The sequence below is a fragment of the Bombina bombina genome, chromosome 5 (assembly GCF_027579735.1).
Source record: "Bombina bombina isolate aBomBom1 chromosome 5, aBomBom1.pri, whole genome shotgun sequence".
In the NCBI taxonomy this organism is placed as follows: domain Eukaryota; kingdom Metazoa; phylum Chordata; class Amphibia; order Anura; family Bombinatoridae; genus Bombina; species Bombina bombina.
In genome coordinates this window covers 695,378,775-695,403,203 of record NC_069503.1, presented here as the reverse complement: position 1 = coordinate 695,403,203, position 24,429 = coordinate 695,378,775, and the positions used below count along the sequence as shown (strand labels likewise).

At 43.8% G+C, this 24,429-nt stretch overlaps 1 protein-coding gene across 1 annotated transcript in view; it reads left to right on the top strand.

Annotated features, from left to right (window-relative positions):
• Nucleotides 1–24,135, top strand: part of RPP40 (ribonuclease P/MRP subunit p40) — a 246,499-nt gene extending 222,364 nt beyond the window's left edge. Inside the window, 1 exon segment of the mRNA XM_053714698.1 lies at nucleotides 23,884–24,135. Within this exon segment, the coding sequence (XP_053570673.1) occupies nucleotides 23,884–24,079 (196 nt within the window). The 3' untranslated portion in view covers nucleotides 24,080–24,135.
• Nucleotides 24,136–24,429: the final 294 nt, after the last annotated feature.

Genomic DNA, 24,429 nt, shown 5'->3' with positions numbered 1-24,429 from the left:
TACTACAGATAGAAATCTGTGAACACGGTTTCCCCTGTTTTGCAAACACAACATAAAATAGAATACACCAGGAGGACACTTTCATATAGAGAATTTTCCTTTTTTTATTAAATAACAGACACCACTAAAGTCGAAACGGCATTTATTTGCGCCACCTTATACACATTCAAGTAACATTTTAAACCTTTGGGAAAGTTTTAAAGGTGAGCAGCGTTCCGCACTAACCAAGTTAGATATTCTTTTCTCCAATATTGGTGTGTCCGGTCCACGGCGTCATCCATAACTTGTGGGAATATTCTCTTCCCCAACAGGAAATGGCAAAGAGCACAGCAAAAGCTGTCCATATAGTTCCTCCTAGGCTCCGCCCACCCCAGTCATTCTCTTTGCCGCTGAACAAGCAGCATCTCCACGGAGATGGTGAAGAGTATGTGGTGTTTAGTTGTAGTTTTTTATTCTACTATCAAGAGTTTGTTATTTTAAAATAGTGCTGGTATGTACTATTTACTCTGAAACAGAAAAGGATGAAGAGTTCTGTTTGTGAGAGGAGTATGATTTTAGCAGCAGTAACTAAAATCGTTTTCTGTTCCCACACAGGACTGTTGAGATGAGATAACTTCAGTTGGGGGGAACAGTTGGCAGACTTTTCTGCTTAAGGTATGACTAGCCATATTTCTAACAAGACTGTGTAATGCTGGAAGGCTGTCATTTTCCCCTCATGGGGACTGGTAAGCCATTTTCTTAGTATAAAACAGAATAAAGGGCTTAATATGGGCTATAAAACTGGAAGACACTTTTATGGGCTAGATCGATTGCTTTATTTGGGCATTTTATACAGTTTGATGTTGAAATTCACACTTTATATCTTTGGGGAACGTTTTTTTACGTCAGGCACTGGTTTAGACACCTTTCCAGTCAGGAAGGGCCTTCTCTGTAGTAGGCAGAGCCTCATTTTCGCGCCATTACTGTGCAGTTACTTTTGAGAGCAGTACATGCAGCTGCATGTGTGTGGGTCTGGAAGTAGTTGGAAAGTAGTTGGAAAAGTTCCTAGAAGGCTTCATTTGGTATCGTATGCCCCCCTGGGTTTGGTAAAGTTGTAGCAAAGGCTGGAGCTGGGACTGTAAAGGGGTTAAAACTGTAAACGGCTCCGGTTTCCTCATTTTAAGGGTTAAAGGTCTGAAATTTGGGGTGCAATGCTTTGAATGCTTTAAGACACTTTGGTTAAAATTGAACAATTCCTTCATAGTTTTTCACATATTCAGTAAAAAAGTGTGCCCTGTTTTAAAACAAAACCGTTACTGTCTCTTTAAATTTTAAACAGTTTTTGTACTTTATTAACAAGTTTAAGCCTGTTTAACATGTCTGTGCCTTCAGATAGACTATGTTCTGTATGTATGGAAGCCAATGTGTCTCCCCCTTCAAATATGTGTGATAATTGTGCCATAGCGTCCAAACAAAGTAAGGACAGTACTGCCACAGATAGTAAAGTTGCCCAAGATGATTCATCAGATGAAGGGAGTAGACATAGTTCTACATCATCTCCTTCTGTGTCTACACCAGTTTTGCCCACGCAGGGGACCCCTAGTACTTCTAGCGCGCCAATGCTTGTTACTATGCAACAATTGACGGCAGTAATGGATAACTCCATAGCAAATATTTTATCCAAGATGCCTGCATTTCAGAGAATGCGCGAGGAGGAGGGGGGGGAGGGGGAGGAGGGGGGGGAGGAGGGGGAGGAGGAGGGGGAGGGGGAGGAGGAGGGGGAGGGTGCGAAGCCTAGAATGGTAACAAAGTCCCTCACGGTGAGCAAACAATGGATCTCAAGCTATATTTAGATGTAAATACTTTCCCTCTCTCCAGTGCATAATCCCGGGAGGGGACCGCAATAGAGATGAGGGGACAGACTTTCTACAGGGTATATATGGAGAAGGGATCACAAACCGACATTTAATAGGGCACTAAGGTCATTAGGTTTAATGGTGGTCTGTGCACATATCAAAATTAACTAGGTTAGTTCAATATTGCTAAATTATATGCTATAAAAGCATCGCTCTCTCCAGCTCTCAGGTTACACACATTAAAAGGTCATAAAAGGTAGGCCTACAACATACTGGGGATTAGTAGTATAATGACACACATATATCATTTATAGTGAAGAGAAAAAGAGAGCGCCTCATAGTGCAGATATCTCTAAACAAGTGGGGAAATTTAGTATTAGCCAAAAGACAGGTACTCACAAGTGGAGTGGCACTTTTCGTTAAAAAGGTGCATACGAGCAGGCTGACATTCTCAGCAGTCAGCGCGCTGACCAAAGCGATAAGGTGCCGGTCTCTCGGTGTCTTACGATCCAAGGACAAACTTCCAAAGTCTCCTCTGTTGGATGCCGTACTTAGCAAGATGTTTGTTTACTCCAGTTGGAATCGGAATCTTTTGAACAGCAAGCAGTATAAACTGTTATAGGGCTGTGATATACGTCTCTTTGCACAAGGAAAACAAAACTCAGTCCAGGCTGAGTGACTGCAAAAAAAGTGTTTTTATTTGTGGAGCTGATAACGCGTTTCTCGGCCGTTAGCTCCTGGCCGTTTCATCAGATCAATTACATATATTGTTAACAGGTACATTTAAAAAGGTGTACATATCACCTGATTGGATAAAACAGAACCAATAAGCATATTGGTAACATTGTTGCAAAGAGGCGATTTTGTTAGACATTCTTCTAAGTGGCTAAATGGAATATGCAATTTTTAAAGGGATATAACGAAACTGGCTGACTGATTAATTAAAAACATATGTCTGTCAGCAAACAAAAATAGTCTGGGTTACTCACAGATTTTTTCTGATTTGTTACGCTTTTTATTAAGATATAAAGACAAAATTCGACTCATAAATTGAGTAATCTGTTTTATATTATTTTATATTATGAAAAACATACATTTTTTGACATAGACTTATCTAAATAATTTTAATATGTTTTTTAGAAATATTTACCGTTTGATATTCTATACAGACATATGTTTTTAATTAATCAGTCAGCCAGTTTCGTTATATCCCTTTAAAAATTGCATATTCCATTTAGCCACTTAGAAGAATGTCTAACAAAATCGCCTCTTTGCAACAATGTTACCAATATGCTTATTGGTTCTGTTTTATCCAATCAGGTGATATGTACACCTTTTTAAATGTACCTGTTAACAATATATGTAATTGATCTGATGAAACGGCCAGGAGCTAACGGCCGAGAAACGCGTTATCAGCTCCACAAATAAAAACACTTTTTTTGCAGTCACTCAGCCTGGACTGAGTTTTGTTTTCCTTGTGCAAAGAGACGTATATCACAGCCCTATAACAGTTTATACTGCTTGCTGTTCAAAAGATTCCGATTCCAACTGGAGTAAACAAACATCTTGCTAAGTACGGCATCCAACAGAGGAGACTTTGGAAATTTGTCCTTGGATCGTAAGACACCGAGAGACCGGCACCTTATCGCTTTGGTCAGCGCGCTGACTGCTGAGAATGTCAGCCTGCTCGTATGCACTTTAACGAAAAGTGCCACTCCACTTGTGAGTACCTGTCTTTTGGCTAATGCTAAATTTCCCCACTTGTTTAGAGATATCTGCACTATGAGGCGCTCTCTTTTTCTCTTCACTATTTTAGATTTCTGACTCACCGACAGCACCAAGAGAAGCAGCCTCGCCGCACGGATTTCCTTGTTGATTGAACATTTTATAAGACTTTTAATCTTGGTATCACTGATGGACAATTTTGGGTTTGCATTAGCTCTCAATTATTAATCACTGTTTCTCCAACATAGGTGTGTCCGGTCCACGGCGTCATCCTTACTTGTGGGATATTCTCTTCCCCAACAGGAAATGGCAAAGAGCCCAGCAAAGCTGGTCACATGATCCCTCCTAGGCTCCGCCTACCCCAGTCATTCTCTTTGCCGTTGTACAGGCAACATCTCCACGGAGATGGCTTAGAGTTTTTTAGTGTTTAACTGTAGTTTTTATTATTCAATCAAGAGTTTGTTATTTTGAAATAGTGCTGGTATGTACTATTTACTCAGAAACAGAAAAGAGATGAAGATTTCTGTTTGTATGAGGAAAATGATTTTAGCAACCGTCACTAAAATCCATGGCTGTTCCACACAGGACTGTTGAGAGCAATTAACTTCAGTTGGGGGAACAGTGTGCAGTCTCTTGCTGCTTGAGGTATGACACATTCTAACAAGACGATGTAATGCTGGAAGCTGTCATTTTCCCTATGGGATCCGGTAAGCCATGTTTATTACGATTGTAAATAAGGGCTTCACATGGGCTTATTAAGACTGTAGACTTTTTCTGGGCTAAATCGATTCATTATTAACACATATTTAGCCTTGAGGAATCATTTTATTTGGGTATTTTGATATAATAATATCGGCAGGCACTGGTTTAGACACCTTATTCTTTAGGGGCTTTCCCAAAGCATAGGCAGAGTCTCATTTTCGCGCCGGTGTTGCGCACTTGTTTTTGAGAGGCATGGCATGCAGTCGCATGTGAGAGGAGCTCTGATACTTAGAAAAGACTTTCTGAAGGCGTCATTTGGTATCGTATCCCCCTTTGGGCTTGGTTGGGTCTCAGCAAAGCAGATACCAGGGACTGTAAAGGGGTTAAAATTCAAACGGCTCCGGTTCCGTTATTTTAAGGGTTAAAGCTTCCAAATTTGGTGTGCAATACTTTTAAGGCTTTAAGACACTGTGGTGAAAATTTGGTGAATTTTGAACAATTCCTTCATGTTTTTTCGCAATTGCAGTAATAAAGTGTGTTCAGTTTAAAATTTAAAGTGACAGTAACGGTTTTATTTTAAAACGTTTTTTGTACTTTGTTATCAAGTTTATGCCTGTTTAACATGTCTGAACTACCAGATAGACTGTGTTCTGAATGTGGGGAAGCCAGAATTCCTATTCATTTAAATAAATGTGATTTATGTGACAATGACAATGATGCCCAAGATGATTCCTCAAGTGAGGGGAGTAAGCATGGTACTGCATCATTCCCTCCTTCGTCTACACGAGTCTTGCCCACTCAGGAGGCCCCTAGTACATCTAGCGCGCCAATACTCCTTACTATGCAACAATTAACGGCTGTAATGGACAATTCTGTCAAAAACATTTTAGCCAAAATGAACACTTATCAGCGTAAGCGCGACTGCTCTGTTTAAGATACTGAAGAGCATGACGACGCTAATAATAATGTTTCTGAAGGGCCCCTAACCCAGTCTGATGGGGCCAGGGAGGTTTTGTCTGAGGGAGAAATTACTGATTCAGGGAACATTTCTCAACAAGCTGAACCTGATGTGATTACATTTAAATTTAAGTTGGAACATCTCCGCATTCTGCTTAAGGAGGTATTATCCACTCTGGATGATTGTGACAAGTTGGTCATCCCAGAGAAACTATGTAAAATGGACAAGTTCCTAGAGGTGCCGGGGCTCCCAGAAGCTTTTCCTATACCCAAGCGGGTGGCGGACATTGTTAATAAAGAATGGGAAAGGCCCGGTATTCCTTTCGTCCCTCCCCCCATATTTAAAAAATTGTTTCCTATGGTCGACCCCAGAAAGGACTTATGGCAGACAGTCCCCAAGGTCGAGGGAGCGGTTTCCACTTTAAACAAACGCACCACTATACCCATAGAGGATAGTTGTGCTTTCAAAGATCCTATGGATAAAAAGTTAGAAGGTTTGCTTAAAAAGATGTTTGTTCAGCAGGGTTACCTTCTACAACCAATTTCATGCGTTGTCCCTGTCGCTACAGCCGCATGTTTCTGGTTCAATGAGCTGATAAAGGCGGTCGATAGTGATTCTCCTCCTTATGAGGAGATTATGGACAGAATCAATGCTCTCAAATTGGCTAATTCTTTTACCCTAGACGCCACTTTGCAATTGGCTAGATTAGCGGCGAAGAATTCTGGGTTTGCTATTGTGGCGCGCAGAGCGCTTTGGTTGAAATCTTGGTCGGCTGATGCGTCTTCCAAGAACAAGTTACTTAACATTCCTTTCAAGGGGAAAACGCTGTTTGGCCCTGACTTGAAAGAGATTATCTCTGATATCACTGGGGGTAAGGGCCACGCCCTTCCTCAGGATCGGCCTTTCAAGGCAAAAAATAAACCTAATTTCTCCAACATAGGTGTGTCCGGTCCACGGCGTCATCCTTACTTGTGGGATATTCTCTTCCCCAACAGGAAATGGCAAAGAGCCCAGCAAAGCTGGTCACATGATCCCTCCTAGGCTCCGCCTACCCCAGTCATTCTCTTTGCCGTTGTACAGGCAACATCTCCACGGAGATGGCTTAGAGTTTTTTAGTGTTTAACTGTAGTTTTTCATTATTCAATCAAGAGTTTGTTATTTTCAAATAGTGCTGGTACGTACTATTTACTCAGAAACAGAAAAGAGATGAAGAATTCTGTTTGTATGAGGAAAATGATTTTAGCAACCGTAACTAAAATCCATGGCTGTTCCACACAGGACTGTTGAGAGCAATTAACTTCAGTTGGGGGAACAGTTTGCAGTCTCTTGCTGCTTGAGGTATGACACATTCTAACAAGACGATGTAATGCTGGAAGCTGTCATTTTCCCTATGGGATCCGGTAAGCCATGTTTATTACGATTGTAAATAAGGGCTTCACAAGGGCTTATTTAAACTGTAGACTTTTTTTGGGCTAAATCGATTGATATTAACACTTATTTAGCCTTGAGGAATCATTTATTCTGGGTATTTTGATTTAATAATATCGGCAGGCACTGTTTTAGACACCTTATTCTTTAGGGGCTTTCCCAAAGCATAGGCAGAGTCTCATTTTCGCGCCGGTGTTGCGCACTTGTTTTTGAGAGGCATGGCATGCAGTCGCATGTGAGAGGAGCTCTGATACTTATAAAAGACTTCTGTAGGCGTCATTTGGTATCGTATTCCCCTTTGGGTTTGGTTGGGTCTCAGCAAAGCAGATACCAGGGACTGTAAAGGGGTTTAAAGCTTAAAACGGCTCCGGTTCCGTTATTTTAAGGGTTAAAGCTTCCAAAATTGGTGTGCAATATTTTCAAGGCTTTAAGACGCTGTGGTGAAAATTTGGTGAATTTTGAACAATTCCTTCATGTTTTTCGCAATTGCAGTAATAAAGTGTGTTCAGTTTAAAATTTAAAGTGACAGTAACGGTTTTATTTTAAAACGTTTTTTGTACTTTCTGATCAAGTTTATGCCTGTTTAACATGTCTGAACTACCAGATAGACTGTGTTCTGAATGTGGGGAAGCCAGAATTCCTATTCATTTAAATAAATGTGATTTATGTGATAATGACAATGATGCCCAAGATGATTCCTCAAGTGAGGGGAGTAAGCATGGTACTGCATCATTCCCTCCTTCGTCTACACGAGTCTTGCCCACTCAGGAGGCCCCTAGTACATCTAGCGCGCCAATACTCCTTACTATGCAACAATTAACGGCTGTAATGGATAATTCTGTCAAAAACATTTTAGCCAAAATGAACCCTTGTCAGCGTAAGCGTGGCTGCTCTGTTTTAGTTACTGAAGAGCATGACGACGCTGATATTAATATCTCTGAAGGGCCCCTAACCCAATCTGAGGGGGCCAGGGAGGTTTTGTCTGAGGGAGAAATTACTGATTTAGGGAACATTTCTCAGCAGGCTGAATCTGATGTGATTACATTTAAATTTAAATTGGAACATCTCCGCATTTTGCTTAAGGAGGTATTATCCACTCTGGATGATTGTGAAAATTTAGTCATCCCAGAGAAACTATGTAAAATGGACAAGTTCCTAGAGGTGCCGGGGCTCCCAGAAGCTTTTCCTATACCCAAGCGGGTGGCGGACATTGTTAATAAAGAATGGGAAAGGCCCGGTATTCCTTTCGTCCCTCCCCCCATATTTAAAAAATTGTTTCCTATGGTCGACCCCAGAAAGGACTTATGGCAGTCAGTCCCCAAGGTCGAGGGAGCGGTTTCTACTTTAAACAAACGCACCACTATTCCCATAGAGGATAGTTGTGCTTTCAAAGATCCTATGGATAAAAAATTAGAAGGTTTGCTTAAAAAGATGTTTGTTCAGCAGGGTTACCTTCTACAACCCATTTCATGCATTGTCCCTGTCACTACAGCCGCATATTTCTGGTTTGATGAACTGCTTAAGGTGCTCGATAGTGACTCTCCTCCTTATGAGGAGATTATGGACAGAATCAATGCTCTCAAATTGGCTAATTCTTTCACTCTAGACGCCTCTTTGCAATTGGCTAAGTTAGCGGCTAAGAACTCTGGGTTTGCTATTGTGGCGCGCAGAGCGCTTTGGTTGAAATCTTGGTCGGCTGATGCGTCTTCCAAGAACAAGCTACTAAACATTCCTTTCAAGGGGAAAACGCTGTTTGGTCCTGACTTGAAAGAGATTATCTCTGATATCACTGGGGGTAAGGGCCACGCCCTTCCTCAGGATCGGCCCTTCAAGGCAAAAAATAGACCTAATTTTCGTCCCTTTCGTAAAAACGGACCAGCCCAAGGTGTTACGTCCTCTAAGCAAGAGGGTAATACTTCTCAGGCCAAGCCAGCTTGGAGACCAATGCAAGGCTGGAACAAGGGAAAGCAGGCCAAGAAGCCTGCCACTGTTACCAAGACAGCATGAAATATTGGCCCCCGATCCGGGACCGGATCTGGTGGGGGGCAGACTCTCTCTCTTCGCTCAGGCTTGGGCAAGAGATGTTCTGGATCCTTGGGCGCTAGAAATAGTCTCCCAGGGTTATCTTCTGGAATTCAAGGGACTTCCCCCAAGGGGGAGGTTCCACAAGTCGCAGTTGTCTTCAGACCACATAAAAAGACAGGCGTTCTTACATTGTGTAGAAGACCTGTTAAAAATGGGAGTGATTCATCCTGTTCCATTAAGAGAACAAGGGATGGGGTTCTACTCCAATCTGTTCATAGTTCCCAAAAAAGAGGGAACGTTCAGACCAATCCTAGATCTCAAGATCTTAAACAAATTTCTCAAGGTCCCATCGTTCAAGATGGAAACCATTCGAACTATCCTTCCTTCCATCCAGGAAGGTCAATTTATGACCACGGTGGATTTAAAGGATGCGTATCTACATATTCCTATCCACAAGGAACATCATCGGTTCCTAAGGTTTGCATTCCTGGACAAACATTACCAGTTCGTGGCGCTTCCTTTCGGATTAGCCACTGCTCCAAGGATTTTCACAAAGGTACTAGGGTCCCTTCTAGCGGTGCTAAGACCAAGGGGCATTGCAGTAGTACCTTACCTGGACGACATTCTGATTCAAGCGTCGTCCCTTCCTCAAGCAAAGGCTCACACGGACATTGTCCTGGCCTTTCTCAGATCTCACGGCTGGAAAGTGAACGTGGAAAAGAGTTCTCTATCCCCGTCAACAAGGGTTCCCTTCTTGGGAACAATTATAGACTCCTTAGAAATGAGGATCTTTCTAACAGAGGCCAGAAAAACAAAGCTTCTGGACTCTTGTCGGATACTTCATTCCGTTCCTCTTCCTTCCATAGCTCAGTGCATGGAAGTGATCGGGTTGATGGTGGCGGCGATGGACATAGTTCCTTTTGCGCGCATTCATCTAAGACCATTACAACTGTGCATGCTCAGTCAGTGGAATGGGGACTATACAGACTTGTCTCCGAAGATACAAGTAAATCAGAGGACCAGAGACTCACTCCGTTGGTGGCTGTCCCTGGACAATCTGTCTCAAGGGATGATGTTCCACAGACCAGAGTGGGTCATTGTCACGACCGACGCCAGTCTGATAGGCTGGGGCGCGGTCTGGGGATCCCTGAAAGCTCAGGGTCTTTGGTCTCGGGAAGAATCTCTTCTACCGATAAATATTCTGGAACTGAGAGCGATATTCAATGCGCTCCAGGCCTGGCCCCAGCTTGCGAGGACCAGGTTCATACGGTTTCAATCAGACAACATGACGACTGTTGCGTACATCAACCATCAGGGGGGAACAAGGAGTTCCCTAGCGATGGAAGAAGTAACCAAAATTATTCTTTGGGCGGAGTCTCACTCCTGCCACCTGTCTGCTATCCACATCCCAGGAGTGGAAAATTGGGAAGCGGATTTTCTGAGTCGTCAGACATTGCATCCGGGGGAGTGGGAACTCCATCCGGAAATCTTTGCCCAAGTCACTCACCTGTGGGGCATTCCAGACATGGATCTGATGGCCTCTCGTCAGAACTTCAAAGTTCCTTGCTACGGGGCCAGATCCAGGGATCCCAAGGCGGCTCTAGTGGATGCACTAGTAGCACCTTGGACCTTCAAACTAGCTTATGTGTTCCCGCCATTTCCTCTCATCCCCAGGCTGATAGCCAGGATCAAGCAGGAGAGGGCGTCGGTGATCTTGATAGCTCCTGCGTGGCCACGCAGGACTTGGTATGCAGATCTGGTGAATATGTCATCGGCTCCACCTTGGAAGCTACCTTTGAGACGAGACCTTCTTGTTCAGGGTCCGTTCGAACATCCGAATCTGGTTTCACTCCAGCTGACTGCTTGGAGATTGAACGCTTGATTTTATCGAAGCGAGGATTCTCAGATTCTGTGATCGATACTCTTGTTCAGGCCAGAAAGCCTGTGACTAGAAAGATTTACCACAAAATTTGGAAAAAATATATCTGTTGGTGTGAATCTAAAGGATTCCCTTGGGACAAGGTTAAGATTCCTAGGATTCTATCCTTCCTTCAAGAAGGATTGGAAAAAGGATTATCTGCAAGTTCCCTGAAGGGACAGATTTCTGCCTTGTCGGTATTACTTCACAAAAAGCTGGCAGCTGTGCCAGATGTTCAAGCCTTTGTTCAGGCTCTGGTTAGAATCAAGCCTGTTTACAAACCTTTGACTCCTCCTTGGAGTCTCAATTTAGTTCTTTCAGTTCTTCAGGGGGTTCCGTTTGAACCCTTACATTCCGTTGATATTAAGTTATTATCTTGGAAAGTTTTGTTTTTAGTTGCGATTTCTTCTGCTAGAAGAGTCTCAGAATTATCTGCTCTGCAGTGTTCTCCTCCTTATCTGGTGTTCCATGCAGATAAGGTGGTTTTACGTACTAAACCTGGTTTTCTTCCAAAAGTTGTTTCTAACAAAAACATTAACCAGGAGATTATCGTACCTTCTCTGTGTCCAAAACCAGTTTCAAAGAAGGAACGTTTGTTGCACAATTTGGATGTTGTTCGCGCTCTAAAATTCTATTTAGATGCTACAAAGGATTTTAGACAAACATCTTCCTTGTTTGTTGTTTATTCAGGTAAAAGGAGAGGTCAAAAAGCAACTTCTACCTCTCTCTCTTTTTGGATTAAAAGCATCATCAGATTGGCTTACGAGACTGCCGGACGGCAGCCTCCCGAAAGAATCACAGCTCATTCCACTAGGGCTGTGGCTTCCACATGGGCCTTCAAGAACGAGGCTTCTGTTGATCAGATATGTAGGGCAGCGACTTGGTCTTCACTGCACACTTTTACCAAATTTTACAAGTTTGATACTTTTGCTTCTTCTGAGGCTATTTTTGGGAGAAAGGTTTTGCAAGCCGTGGTGCCTTCCATTTAGGTGACCTGATTTGCTCCCTCCCTTCATCCGTGTCCTAAAGCTTTGGTATTGGTTCCCACAAGTAAGGATGACGCCGTGGACCGGACACACCTATGTTGGAGAAAACAGAATTTATGTTTACCTGATAAATTTCTTTCTCCAACGGTGTGTCCGGTCCACGGCCCGCCCTGGTTTTTTTAATCAGGTCTGATATTTTATTTTCTTTAACTACAGTCACCACGGTACCATATGGTTTCTCCTATGCAAATATTCCTCCTTAACGTCGGTCGAATGACTGGGGTAGGCGGAGCCTAGGAGGGATCATGTGACCAGCTTTGCTGGGCTCTTTGCCATTTCCTGTTGGGGAAGAGAATATCCCACAAGTAAGGATGACGCCGTGGACCGGACACACCGTTGGAGAAAGAAATTTATCAGGTAAACATAAATTCTGTTTTTCGTCCCTTTCGTAGAAACGGACCAGCCCAAAGTGCTACGTCCTCTAAGCAAGAGGGTAATACTTCTCAAGCCAAGCCAGCTTGGAGACCAATGCAAGGCTGGAACAAGGGAAAACAGGCCAAGAAACCTGCCACTGCTACCAAGACAGCATGAAATGTTGGCCCCCGATCCGGGACCGGATCTGGTGGGGGGCAGACTCTCTCTCTTCGCTCAGGCTTGGGCAAGAGATGTTCTGGATCCTTGGGCACTAGAAATAGTCTCCCAAGGTTATCTTCTGGAATTCAAGGGGCTTCCCCCAAGGGGGAGGTTCCACAGGTCTCAGTTGTCTTCAGACCACATAAAAAGACAGGCATTCTTACATTGTGTAGAAGACCTGTTAAAAATGGGAGTGATTCATCCTGTTCCATTAAGAGAACAAGGGATGGGGTTCTACTCCAATCTGTTCATAGTTCCCAAAAAAGAGGGAACGTTCAGACCAATCTTAGATCTCAAGATCTTAAACAAGTTTATCAAGGTTCCATCGTTCAAGATGGAAACCATTCGAACTATTCTTCCTTCCATCCAGGAAGGTCAATTCATGACCACGGTGGATTTAAAGGATGCGTATCTACATATTCCTATCCACAAGGAACATCATCGGTTCCTAAGGTTCGCATTCCTGGACAAGCATTACCAGTTCGTGGCGCTTCCTTTCGGATTAGCCACTGCTCCAAGGATTTTCACAAAGGTACTAGGGTCCCTTCTAGCTGTGCTAAGACCAAGGGGCATTGCTGTAGTACCTTACTTGGACGACATTCTGATTCAAGCGTCGTCCCTTCCTCAAGCAAAGGCTCACACGGACATAGTCCTGGCCTTTCTCAGATCTCACGGATGGAAAGTGAACGTGGAAAAGAGTTCTCTATCTCCGTCAACAAGGGTTCCCTTCTTGGGAACAATAATAGACTCCTTAGAAATGAGGATATTTCTGACAGAGGCCAGAAAAACAAAGCTTCTAGACTCTTGTCGGATACTTCATTCCGTTCCTCTTCCTTCCATAGCTCAGTGCATGGAAGTGATCGGGTTGATGGTAGCGGCAATGGACATAGTTCCTTTTGCACGCATTCATCTAAGACCATTACAACTGTGCATGCTCAGTCAGTGGAATGGGGACTATACAGACTTGTCTCCGAAGATACAAGTAAATCAGAAGACCAGAGACTCACTCCGTTGGTGGCTGTCCCTGGACAACCTGTCACGAGGGATGACATTCCGCAGACCAGAGTGGGTCATTGTCACGACCGACGCCAGTCTGATGGGCTGGGGCGCGGTCTGGGGATCCCTGAAAGCTCAGGGTCTTTGGTCTCGGGAAGAATCTCTTCTACCGATAAATATTCTGGAACTGAGAGCGATATTCAATGCTCTCAAGGCTTGGCCTCAGCTAGCGAGGGCCAAGTTCATACGGTTTCAATCAGACAACATGACAACTGTTGCGTACATCAACCATCAGGGGGGAACAAGGAGTTCCCTGGCGATGGAAGAAGTGACCAAAATCATTCTATGGGCGGAGTCTCACTCCTGTCTGCTATCCACATCCCAGGAGTGGAAAATTGGGAAGCGGATTTTCTGAGTCGTCAGACATTGCATCCGGGGGAGTGGGAACTCCATCCGGAAATCTTTGCCCAAGTCACTCAGCTGTGGGGCATTCCAGACATGGATCTGATGGCCTCTCGTCAGAACTTCAAAGTTCCTTGCTACGGGTCCAGATCCAGGGATCCCAAGGCGGCTCTAGTGGATGCACTAGTAGCACCTTGGACCTTCAAACTAGCTTATGTGTTCCCGCCGTTTCCTCTCATCCCCAGGCTGGTAGCCAGGATCAATCAGGAGAGGGCGTCGGTGATCTTGATAGCTCCTGCGTGGCCACGCAGGACTTGGTATGCAGATCTGGTGAATATGTCATCGGCTCCACCTTGGAAGCTACCTTTGAGACGAGACCTTCTTGTTCAGGGTCCGTTCGAACATCCGAACCTGGTTTCACTCCAGCTGACTGCTTGGAGATTGAACGCTTGATCTTATCGAAGCGAGGGTTCTCAGATTCTGTTATCGATACTCTGGTTCAGGCCAGAAAGCCTGTAACTAGAAAGATTTACCACAAAATTTGGAAAAAATATATCTGTTGGTGTGAATCTAAAGGATTCCCGTGGGATAAGGTTAAGATTCCTAAGATTCTATCCTTCCTTCAAGAAGGATTGGAAAAAGGATTATCTGCAAGTTCCCTGAAGGGACAGATTTCTGCCTTGTCTGTGTTACTTCACAAAAAGCTGGCAGCTGTGCCAGATGTTCAAGCCTTTGTTCAGGCTCTGGTTAGAATTAAGCCTGTTTACAAACCTTTGACTCCTCCTTGGAGTCTCAATTTAGTTCTTTCAGTTCTTCAGGGGGTTCCGTTTGAACCCTTACATTCCGTTGATATTAAGTTATTATCTTGGAAAGTTTTGTTTTTAGTTGCAATTTCTTCTGCCAGAAGAGTTTCAGAATTATCTGCTCTGCAGTGTTCTCCTCCTTATCTGGTGTTCCATGCAGATAAGGTGGTTTTACGTACTAAACCTGGTTTTCTTCCAAAAGTTGTTTCTAACAAAAACATTAACCAGGAGATTATCGTACCTTCTCTGTGTCCGAAACCAGTTTCAAAGAAGGAACGTTTGTTGCACAATTTGGATGTTGTTCGCGCTCTAAAATTCTATTTAGATGCTACAAAGGATTTTAGACAAACATCTTCCTTGTTTGTTGTTTATTCCGGTAAAAGGAGAGGTCAAAAAGCAACTTCTACCTCTCTCTCTTTTTGGATTAAAAGCATCATCAGATTGGCTTACGAGACTGCCGGACGGCAGCCTCCCGCAAGAATCACAGCTCATTCCACTAGGGCTGTGGCTTCCACATGGGCCTTCAAGAACGAGGCTTCTGTTGATCAGATATGTAGGGCAGCGACTTGGTCTTCACTGCACACTTTTACCAAATTTTACAAGTTTGATACTTTTGCTTCTTCTGAGGCTATTTTTGGGAGAAAGGTTTTGCAAGCCGTGGTGCCTTCCATTTAGGTGACCTGATTTGCTCCCTCCCTTCATCCGTGTCCTAAAGCTTTGGTATTGGTTCCCACAAGTAAGGATGACGCCGTGGACCGGACACACCTATGTTGGAGAAAACAGAATTTATGTTTACCTGATAAATTACTTTCTCCAACATAGGTGTGTCCGGTCCACGGCGTCATCCTTACTTGTGGGATATTCTCTTCCCCAACAGGAAATGGCAAAGAGCCCAGCAAAGCTGGTCACATGATCCCTCCTAGGCTCCGCCTACCCCAGTCATTCTCTTTGCCGTTGTACAGGCAACATCTCCACGGAGATGGCTTAGAGTTTTTTAGTGTTTAACTGTAGTTTTTATTATTCAATCAAGAGTTTGTTATTTTGAAATAGTGCTGGTATGTACTATTTACTCAGAAACAGAAAAGAGATGAAGATTTCTGTTTGTATGAGGAAAATGATTTTAGCAACCGTAACTAAAATCCATGGCTGTTCCACACAGGACTGTTGAGAGCAATTAACTTCAGTTGGGGGAACAGTGTGCAGTCTCTTGCTGCTTGAGGTATGACACATTCTAACAAGACGATGTAATGCTGGAAGCTGTCATTTTCCCTATGGGATCCGGTAAGCCATGTTTATTACGATCATAAATAAGGGCTTCACAAGGGCTTATTAAGACTGTAGACTGTTTCTGGGCTAAATCGATTCATTATTAACACATATTTAGCCTTGAGGAATCATTTTATCTGGGTATTTTTGATATAATAATATCGGCAGGCACTGTATTAGACACCTTATTCCTTAGGGGCTTTCCCAAAGCTTAAGCAGAGCCTCATTTTCGCGCCGGTGTGGCGCACTTGTTTTTGAGAGGCATGGCATGCAGTCGCATGTGAGAGGAGCTCTGATACTTAGAAAAGACTTTCTGAAGGCGTCATTTGGTATCGTATTCCCCTTTGGGCTTGGTTGGGTCTCAGCAAAGCAGATACCAGGGACTGTAAAGGGGTTAAAGTTTAAAACGGCTCCGGTTCCGTTATTTTAAGGGTTAAAGCTTCCAAATTTGGTGTGCAATACTTTTAAGGCTTTAAGACACTGTGGTGAAAATTTGGTGAATTTTGAACAATTCCTTCATGTTTTTTCGCAATTGCAGTAATAAAGTGTGTTCAGTTTAAAATTTAAGGTGACAGTAACGGTTTTATTTTAAAACGTTTTTGTACTTTGTTATCAAGTTTATGCCTGTTTAACATGTCTGAACTACCAGATAGACTGTGTTCTGAATGTGGGGAAGCCAGAATTCCTATTCATTTAAATAAATGTGATTTATGTGATAATGACAATGATGCCCAAGATGATTCCTCAAGTGAGGGGAGTAAGCATGGTACTGCATCATTCCCTCCTTCGTCTACACGAGTCTTGCCCACTCAGGAGGCCCCTAGTACATCTAGCGCGCCAATACTCCTTACTATGCAACAATTAACGGCTGTAATGGATAATTCTGTCAAAAACATTTTAGCCAAAATGAACCCTTGTCAGCGTAAGCGTGGCTGCTCTGTTTTAGATACTGAAGAGCATGACGACGCTGATATTAATATCTCTGAAGGGCCCCTAACCCAGTCTGATGGGGCCAGGGAGGTTTTGTCTGAGGGAGAAATTACTGATTCAGGGAACATTTCTCAACAGGCTGAACCTGATGTGATTGCATTTAAATTTAAGTTGGAACATCTCCGCATTCTGCTTAAGGAGGTATTATCCACTCTGGATGATTGTGAAAAGTTGGTCATCCCAGAGAAACTATGTAAAATGGACAAGTTCCTAGAGGTGCCGGGGCTCCCAGAAGCTTTTCCTATACCCAAGCGGGTGGCGGACATTGTTAATAAAGAATGGGAAAGGCCCGGTATTCCTTTCGTCCCTCCCCCCATATTTAAAAAATTGTTTCCTATGGTCGACCCCAGAAAGGACTTATGGCAGACAGTCCCCAAGGTCGAGGGAGCGGTTTCCACTTTAAACAAACGCACCACTATACCCATAGAGGATAGTTGTGCTTTCAAAGATCCTATGGATAAAAAATTAGAAGGTTTGCTTAAAAAGATGTTTGTTCAGCAGGGTTACCTTCTACAACCAATTTCATGCATTGTCCCTGTCGCTACAGCCGCATGTTTCTGGTTCGATGAGCTGATAAAGACGCTCGATAGTGATTCTCCTCCTTATGAGGAGATTATGGACAGAATTAATGCTCTCAAATTGGCTAATTCTTTCACCCTAGACGCCACTTTGCAATTGGCTAGGTTAGCGGCTAAGAATTCTGGGTTTGCTATTGTGGCGCGCAGAGCGCTTTGGTTGAAATCTTGGTCGGCTGATGCGTCTTCCAAGAACAAGCTACTTAACATTCCTTTCAAGGGGAAAACGCTGTTTGGCCCTGACTTGAAAGAGATTATCTCTGATATCACTGGGGGTAAGGGCCACGCCCTTCCTCAGGATCGGCCTTTCAAGGCAAAAAATAGACCTAATTTTCGTCCCTTTCGTAAAAACGGACCAGCCCAAAGTGCTACGTCCTCTAAGCAAGAGGGTAATACTTCTCAAGCCAAGCCAGCTTGGAGACCAATGCAAGGCTGGAACAAGGGAAAGCAGGCCAAGAAACCTGCCACTGCTACCAAGACAGCATGAAATGTTGGCCCCCGATCCGGGACCGGATCTGGTGGGGGGCAGACTCTCTCTCTTCGCTCAGGCTTGGGCAAGAGATGTTCTGGATCCTTGGGCGCTAGAAATAGTCTCCCAAGGTTATCTTCTGGAATTCAAGGGACTTCCCCCAAGGGGGAGGTTCCACAGGTCTCAGTTGTCTTCAGACCACATGAAAAGACAGGCGTTCTTACATTGTGTAGAAGACCTGTTAAAAATGGGAGTGATTCATCCAGTTCCATTAAGAGAACAAGGGATGGGGTTCTACTCCAATCTGTTCATAGTTCCCAAAAAAGAGGGAACGTTCAGACCAATCTTAGATCTCAAGATCTTAAACAAGTTTCTCAAGGTTCCATCGTTCAAGATGGAAACCATTCGAACTATTCTTCCTTCCATCCAGGAAGGTCAATTCATGACCACGGTGGATTTAAAGGATGCGTATCTACATATTCCTATTCACAAGGAACATCATCGGTTCCTAAGGTTCGCATTCCTGGACAAACATTACCAGTTCGTGGCGCTTCCTTTCGGATTAGCCACTGCTCCAAGGATTTTCACAAAGGTACTAGGGTCCCTTCTAGCTGTGCTACGACCAAGGAGCGTTGCGGTAGTACCTTACTTGGACGACATTCTGATTCAAGCGTCGTCCTTTCCTCAAGCAAAGGCTCACACGGACATCGTCCTGGCCTTTCTCAGATCTCACGGATGGAAAGTGAACGTGGAAAAGAGTTCTCTATCCCCGTCAACAAGGGTTCCCTTCTTGGGAACAATTATAGACTCCTTAGAAATGAGGATTTTTCTGACAGAGGTCAGAAAAACAAAACTTCTAGACTCTTGTCGGATACTTCATTCCGTTCCTCTTCCTTCCATAGCTCAGTGCATGGAAGTGATCGGGTTGATGGTAGCGGCAATGGACATAGTTCCTTTTGCGCGCATTCATCTAAGACCATTACAACTGTGCATGCTCAGTCAGTGGAATGGGGACTATACAGACTTGTCTCCGAAGATACAAGTAAATCAGAGGACCAGAGACTCACTCCGTTGGTGGCTGTCCCTGGACAACCTGTCACAAGGGATGACATTCCGCAGACCAGAGTGGGTCATTGTCACGACCGACGCCAGTCTGATGGGCTGGGGCGCGGTCTGGGGATCCCTGAAAGCTCAGGGTCTTTGGTCTCGGGAAGAATCTCTTCTACCGATAAATATTCTGGAACTGAGAGCGATATTCAATGCTCTCAAGGCCTGGCCTCAGCTAGCGAGGACCAAGTTCATACGGTTTCAATCAGACAACATGACAACTGTTGCGTACATCAACCATCAGGGGGGAACAAGGAGTTCCCTAGCGATGGAAGAAGTGACCAAAATCATTCTATGGGCGGAGTCTCACTCCTGCCACCTGTCTGCTATCCACATCCCAGGAGTGGAAAATTGGGAAGCGGATTTTCTGAGTCGTCAGACATTGCATCCGGGGGAGTGGGAACTCCATCCGGAAATCTTTGCCCAAGTCACTCACCTGTGGGGCATTCCAGACATGGATCTGATGGCCTCTCGTCAGAACTTCAAAGTTCCTTGCTACGGGGCCAGATCCAGGGATCCCAAGGCGGCTCTAGTGGATGCACTAGTAGCACCTTGGACCTTCAAACTAGCTTATGTGTTCCCGCCATTTCCTCTCATCCCCAGGCTGGTAGCCAGGATCAATCAGGAGAGGGCGTCGGTGATCTTGATAGCTCCTGCGTGGCCACGCAGGACTTGGTATGCAGATCTGGTGAATATGTCATCGGCTCCACCTTGGAAGCTACCTTTGAGACGAGACCTTCTTGTTCAGGGTCCATTCGAACATCCGAATCTGGTTTCACTCCAGCTGACTGCTTGGAGATTGAACGCTTGATTTTATCGAAGCGAGGATTCTCAGATTCTGTTATCGATACTCTTGTTCAGGCTAGAAAGCCTGTAACTAGAAAGATTTACCACAAAATTTGGAAAAAATATATCTGTTGGTGTGAATCTAAAGGATTCCCTTGGGACAAGGTTAAGATTCCTAGGATTCTATCCTTCCTTCAAGAAGGATTGGAAAAAGGATTATCTGCAAGTTCCCTGAAGGGACAGATTTCTGCCTTGTCTGTGTTACTTCACAAAAAGCTGGCAGCTGTGCCAGATGTTCAAGCCTTTGTTCAGGCTCTGGTTAGAATCAAGCCTGTTTACAAACCTTTGACTCCTCCTTGGAGTCTCAATTTAGTTCTTTCAGTTCTTCAGGGGGTTCCGTTTGAACCCTTACATTCCGTTGATATTAAGTTATTATCTTGGAAAGTTTTGTTTTTAGTTGCAATTTCTTCTGCTAGAAGAGTCTCAGAATTATCTGCTCTGCAGTGTTCTCCTCCTTATCTGGTGTTCCATGCAGATAAGGTGGTTTTACGTACTAAACCTGGTTTTCTTCCAAAAGTTGTTTCTAACAAAAACATTAACCAGGAGATTATCGTACCTTCTCTGTGTCCGAAACCAGTTTCAAAGAAGGAACGTTTGTTGCACAATTTGGATGTTGTTCGCGCTCTAAAATTCTATTTAGATGCTACAAAGGATTTTAGACAAACATCTTCCTTGTTTGTTGTTTATTCAGGTAAAAGGAGAGGTCAAAAAGCAACTTCTACCTCTCTCTCTTTTTGGATTAAAAGCATCATCAGATTGGCTTACGAGACTGCCGGACGGCAGCCTCCCGAAAGAATCACAGCTCATTCCACTAGGGCTGTGGCTTCCACATGGGCCTTCAAGAACGAGGCTTCTGTTGATCAGATATGTAGGGCAGCGACTTGGTCTTCACTGCACACTTTTACCAAATTTTACAAGTTTGATACTTTTGCTTCTTCTGAGGCTATTTTTGGGAGAAAGGTTTTGCAAGCCGTGGTGCCTTCCATTTAGGTGACCTGATTTGCTCCCTCCCTTCATCCGTGTCCTAAAGCTTTGGTATTGGTTCCCACAAGTAAGGATGACGCCGTGGACCGGACACACCTATGTTGGAGAAAACAGAATTTATGTTTACCTGATAAATTTCTTTCTCCAACGGTGTGTCCGGTCCACGGCCCGCCCTGGTTTTTTAATCAGGTCTGATAATTTATTTTCTTTAACTACAGTCACCACGGTACCATATGGTTTCTCCTATGCAAATATTCCTCCTTAACGTCGGTCGAATGACTGGGGTAGGCGGAGCCTAGGAGGGATCATGTGACCAGCTTTGCTGGGCTCTTTGCCATTTCCTGTTGGGGAAGAGAATATCCCACAAGTAAGGATGACGCCGTGGACCGGACACACCGTTGGAGAAAGAAATTTATCAGGTAAACATAAATTCTGTTTTCTCCAACGGTGTGTCCGGTCCACGGCCCGCCCTGGTTTTTTTAATCAGGTCTGATAATTTATTTTCTTTAACTACAGTCACCACGGTACCATATGGTTTCTCCTATGCTAATATTCCTCCTTAACGTCGGTCGAATGACTGGGGTAGGCGGAGCCTAGGAGGGATCATGTGACCAGCTTTGCTGGGCTCTTTGCCATTTCCTGTTGGGGAAGAGAATATCCCACAAGTAAGGATGACGCCGTGGACCGGACACACCGTTGGAGAAAGTAATTTATCAGGTAAACATAAATTCTGTTTTTTTTTCACTTGATTATTTATTTTTATTTTTTAATTGTATCACATCACCAAGTTATACAAACACCACCACCATTATCATTAATTCCACCAGATCCTACTCTGGAATCACTTACTAGTCCCTGATATAACACAAATATCACTTTAGCACGAAATATTTTGTCACATAAACATACACTTTTTTCAAAGATTTTTTCCAGTACTCAGCAACGTATTCCTTCTTTTAAGAAATTTTCTATATGGCGCCCCCTATCTATATTCAATAATATATACTTCCTCTCAATATATCATTTATAGGTGAAGATCAAACGCCTAGGCAATCCAGAGATGAAGATGTGACTAAAACACTAGACTGACCCTTATTCTCATAAATTTAGCTACTGTGATCTAGATTATGTCGTATTCATGTTACCCAGTGTAAAAGCTACATTGCTGAATCAGCCCAAGGACTTCATAAACGCAGTATATAATGTGCAGTAACTGTGCTCAAATAATTGCAAGATTAAAATCATCAGACAACAACTTAATGTCCTGAGACTCAAATCCGCTTTTAATAACTCTCCTCAGCCCACTCCTTTCCTGCAGGCTAGCGAAAAAGCTGTACAGCCAGGCTCCCCACATCCAACTGAGGCAAATCCCAATGCTGCTGGTCTCATATGGAAGAGCCTACTCAGGGCCCAAAATGGCTGACCTGCGCTGTCTCTGTCCTGGGAGCCCGCAATCATAGGGACAACCTGAACCCCACGCCCAGCAACCGGAGCTAAATGAAGTAAATTCTCCGCGTAAGTCAGCATGGGGTTAATACCCCCGTTCTCTTGGGGAAATGAGTATAGAGAAAGTTGCCGGTCCTGACAGCCATCTCCAGGCTCCATAAGTCCCGCTACTACAGGCATAGGAACGATTCCCACTGCTGAGTCCGACTGGGCAGGAGATTGCAAGTGATCGGATCCACTTGTTCCCATGAGAATCATATCTTGGCTTAGTTGCAGTGCCTGGCCGGAAAAGCATGGCGTGTTTGTTTGGTGTCTGGCAGAGACCGCCATTGCCGTAGTAGCCGAGCCCCGACCACCAACAGACTGCATTTTCAGCAAAAGGCTATCAAACCTGGCCAGCATTGCAGTCTCGTAGTCCTCAAAGCTTGTAGTGCGCTCTTAACATCCGACATCCTGAATAATGTATAGTTCTCACCAGTGCAGAAGGTATCGCTTCATAATGCTGTGCAGGGCTAGCTTCTCCCCAGTAGAAAATTAAGTATACGTTTCTAGTTGTTAATGATCACTATAGTCTTTATGAAATCACGCTGATATCATTAACCCTCCAGTTTTGAGGGTCCGATTGCGGCAGGAGTTTCACCGGCTCTGGCGATCTCGGCCTGAAGGCCTAATACTGAGGTGTTACTAGGGCCTCCGAATTTTCCTTATTCTCACTCACTGCGGGCACATCAGCGGCAACCAGGCTGGTCTTTCAGCTTCAAGGGTGATTTAGGGCAATTTTGTGTGAAGTAGTATTAGCTTTTAGCTTGTTTATGCTTAATTATGGCAGGAGCTGTAGTCCCACACGTCTGCTCTGATAGCTAGTTGGCTCCGCCCCCCCTACTACACAATCTTGATGTAGTTCGTGCTTTAAAGTTCTATTTACAAGCAACTAAGGATTTCAGACAAACATCTTCCTTGTTTGTTATCTATTCTGGTAAGAGGAGAGGTCAGAAAGCGACTGCTACCTCTCTTTCCTTTTGGCTGAAAAGCATCATCCGTTTGGCCTATGAGACTGCTGTCCAGCAGCCTCCTGAAAGAATTACTGCTCATTCTACCAGAGCAGTGGCTTTCACATGGGCTTTCAAAAATGAGGCTTCTGTTGAACAGATTTGTAAGGCAGCGACTTGGTCTTCACTGCATACTTTTGCCATATTTTACAAATTTGATACTTTTGCTTCTTCGGAGGCTATTTTTGGGAGAAAGGTTTTGCAAGCAGTGGTGCCTTCCGTTTAAGGTACCTGTCTTGTTCCCTCCCTTCATCCGTGTCCTAAAGCTTTGGTATTGGTATCCCACAAGTAAAGGATGAATCCGTGGACTGGATACACCTTGCAAGAGAAAACAGAATTTATGCTTACCTGATAAATTACTTTCTCTTGCGGTGTATCCAGTCCACGGTCCGCCCTGGCATTTAAGTTAGGTAAAATTTTTTTTGTTTAAACTACAGTCACCGCTGCACCCTATGGTTTCTCCTTTTTCTTCCTAACCTTTGGTCGAATGACTGGGGGGTGGAGCTAGAGGGGGAGCTATATGGACTGCTTTGCTGTGTGCTCTCTTTGCCACTTCCTGTAGGGAATGAGAATATCCCACAAGTAAAGGATGAATCCGTGGACTGGATACACCGCAAGAGAAAGTAATTTATCAGGTAAGCATAAATTCTGTTTTTGTTATATTAATTATCTTATGTTGAAAATGTATAAACTTTTTTTTACGCTTATTTTTTTTTTTTTTTTTTTTTCTTTCTTCCTAGTGCTTATTTCACTGAGCCAAAGCTGACTCAGTGGGCGGCCCTTACAGTGCATGGCTTTGCAGACAGCCCCGTTTCATGGAAAGAAAATGAACATGGATTTCATAAGGGGGGTGAAAACTTGTACAGCTTTGTTGTCTTTGACAATGAGGACTATTGGCTTCAAATGGCTGTTGGGACACATGATGGCTGCCCTTAAATCAAGAGCAGCTTTATGTATGTTAAACAAAATAAATGTGTTTAGGATCAATTTAACTTAAATGGACATTGTGCTTCAAATGTTCTATCATGCATCTGCAAGAGCTGCATTTACACATTTTGAAAATTGTTTTTTTTTTATCTGAACTAATACTGATAAGGACAACTGCTTCACTGGTGGAAAAGCACATAACCGTGAAAGTATGAGAAGAAAACTGCTTTATTCAGGCCAGGAAAAAAATGTAATGCCCTATTTTTTGATAAAACAAAGAAGTTGACAATAATGTTGTAAAGGGTCAGGGACAGTAAAGACCTTGTAATTACAGGACATTTCTGTTATGTTGCTGTCAA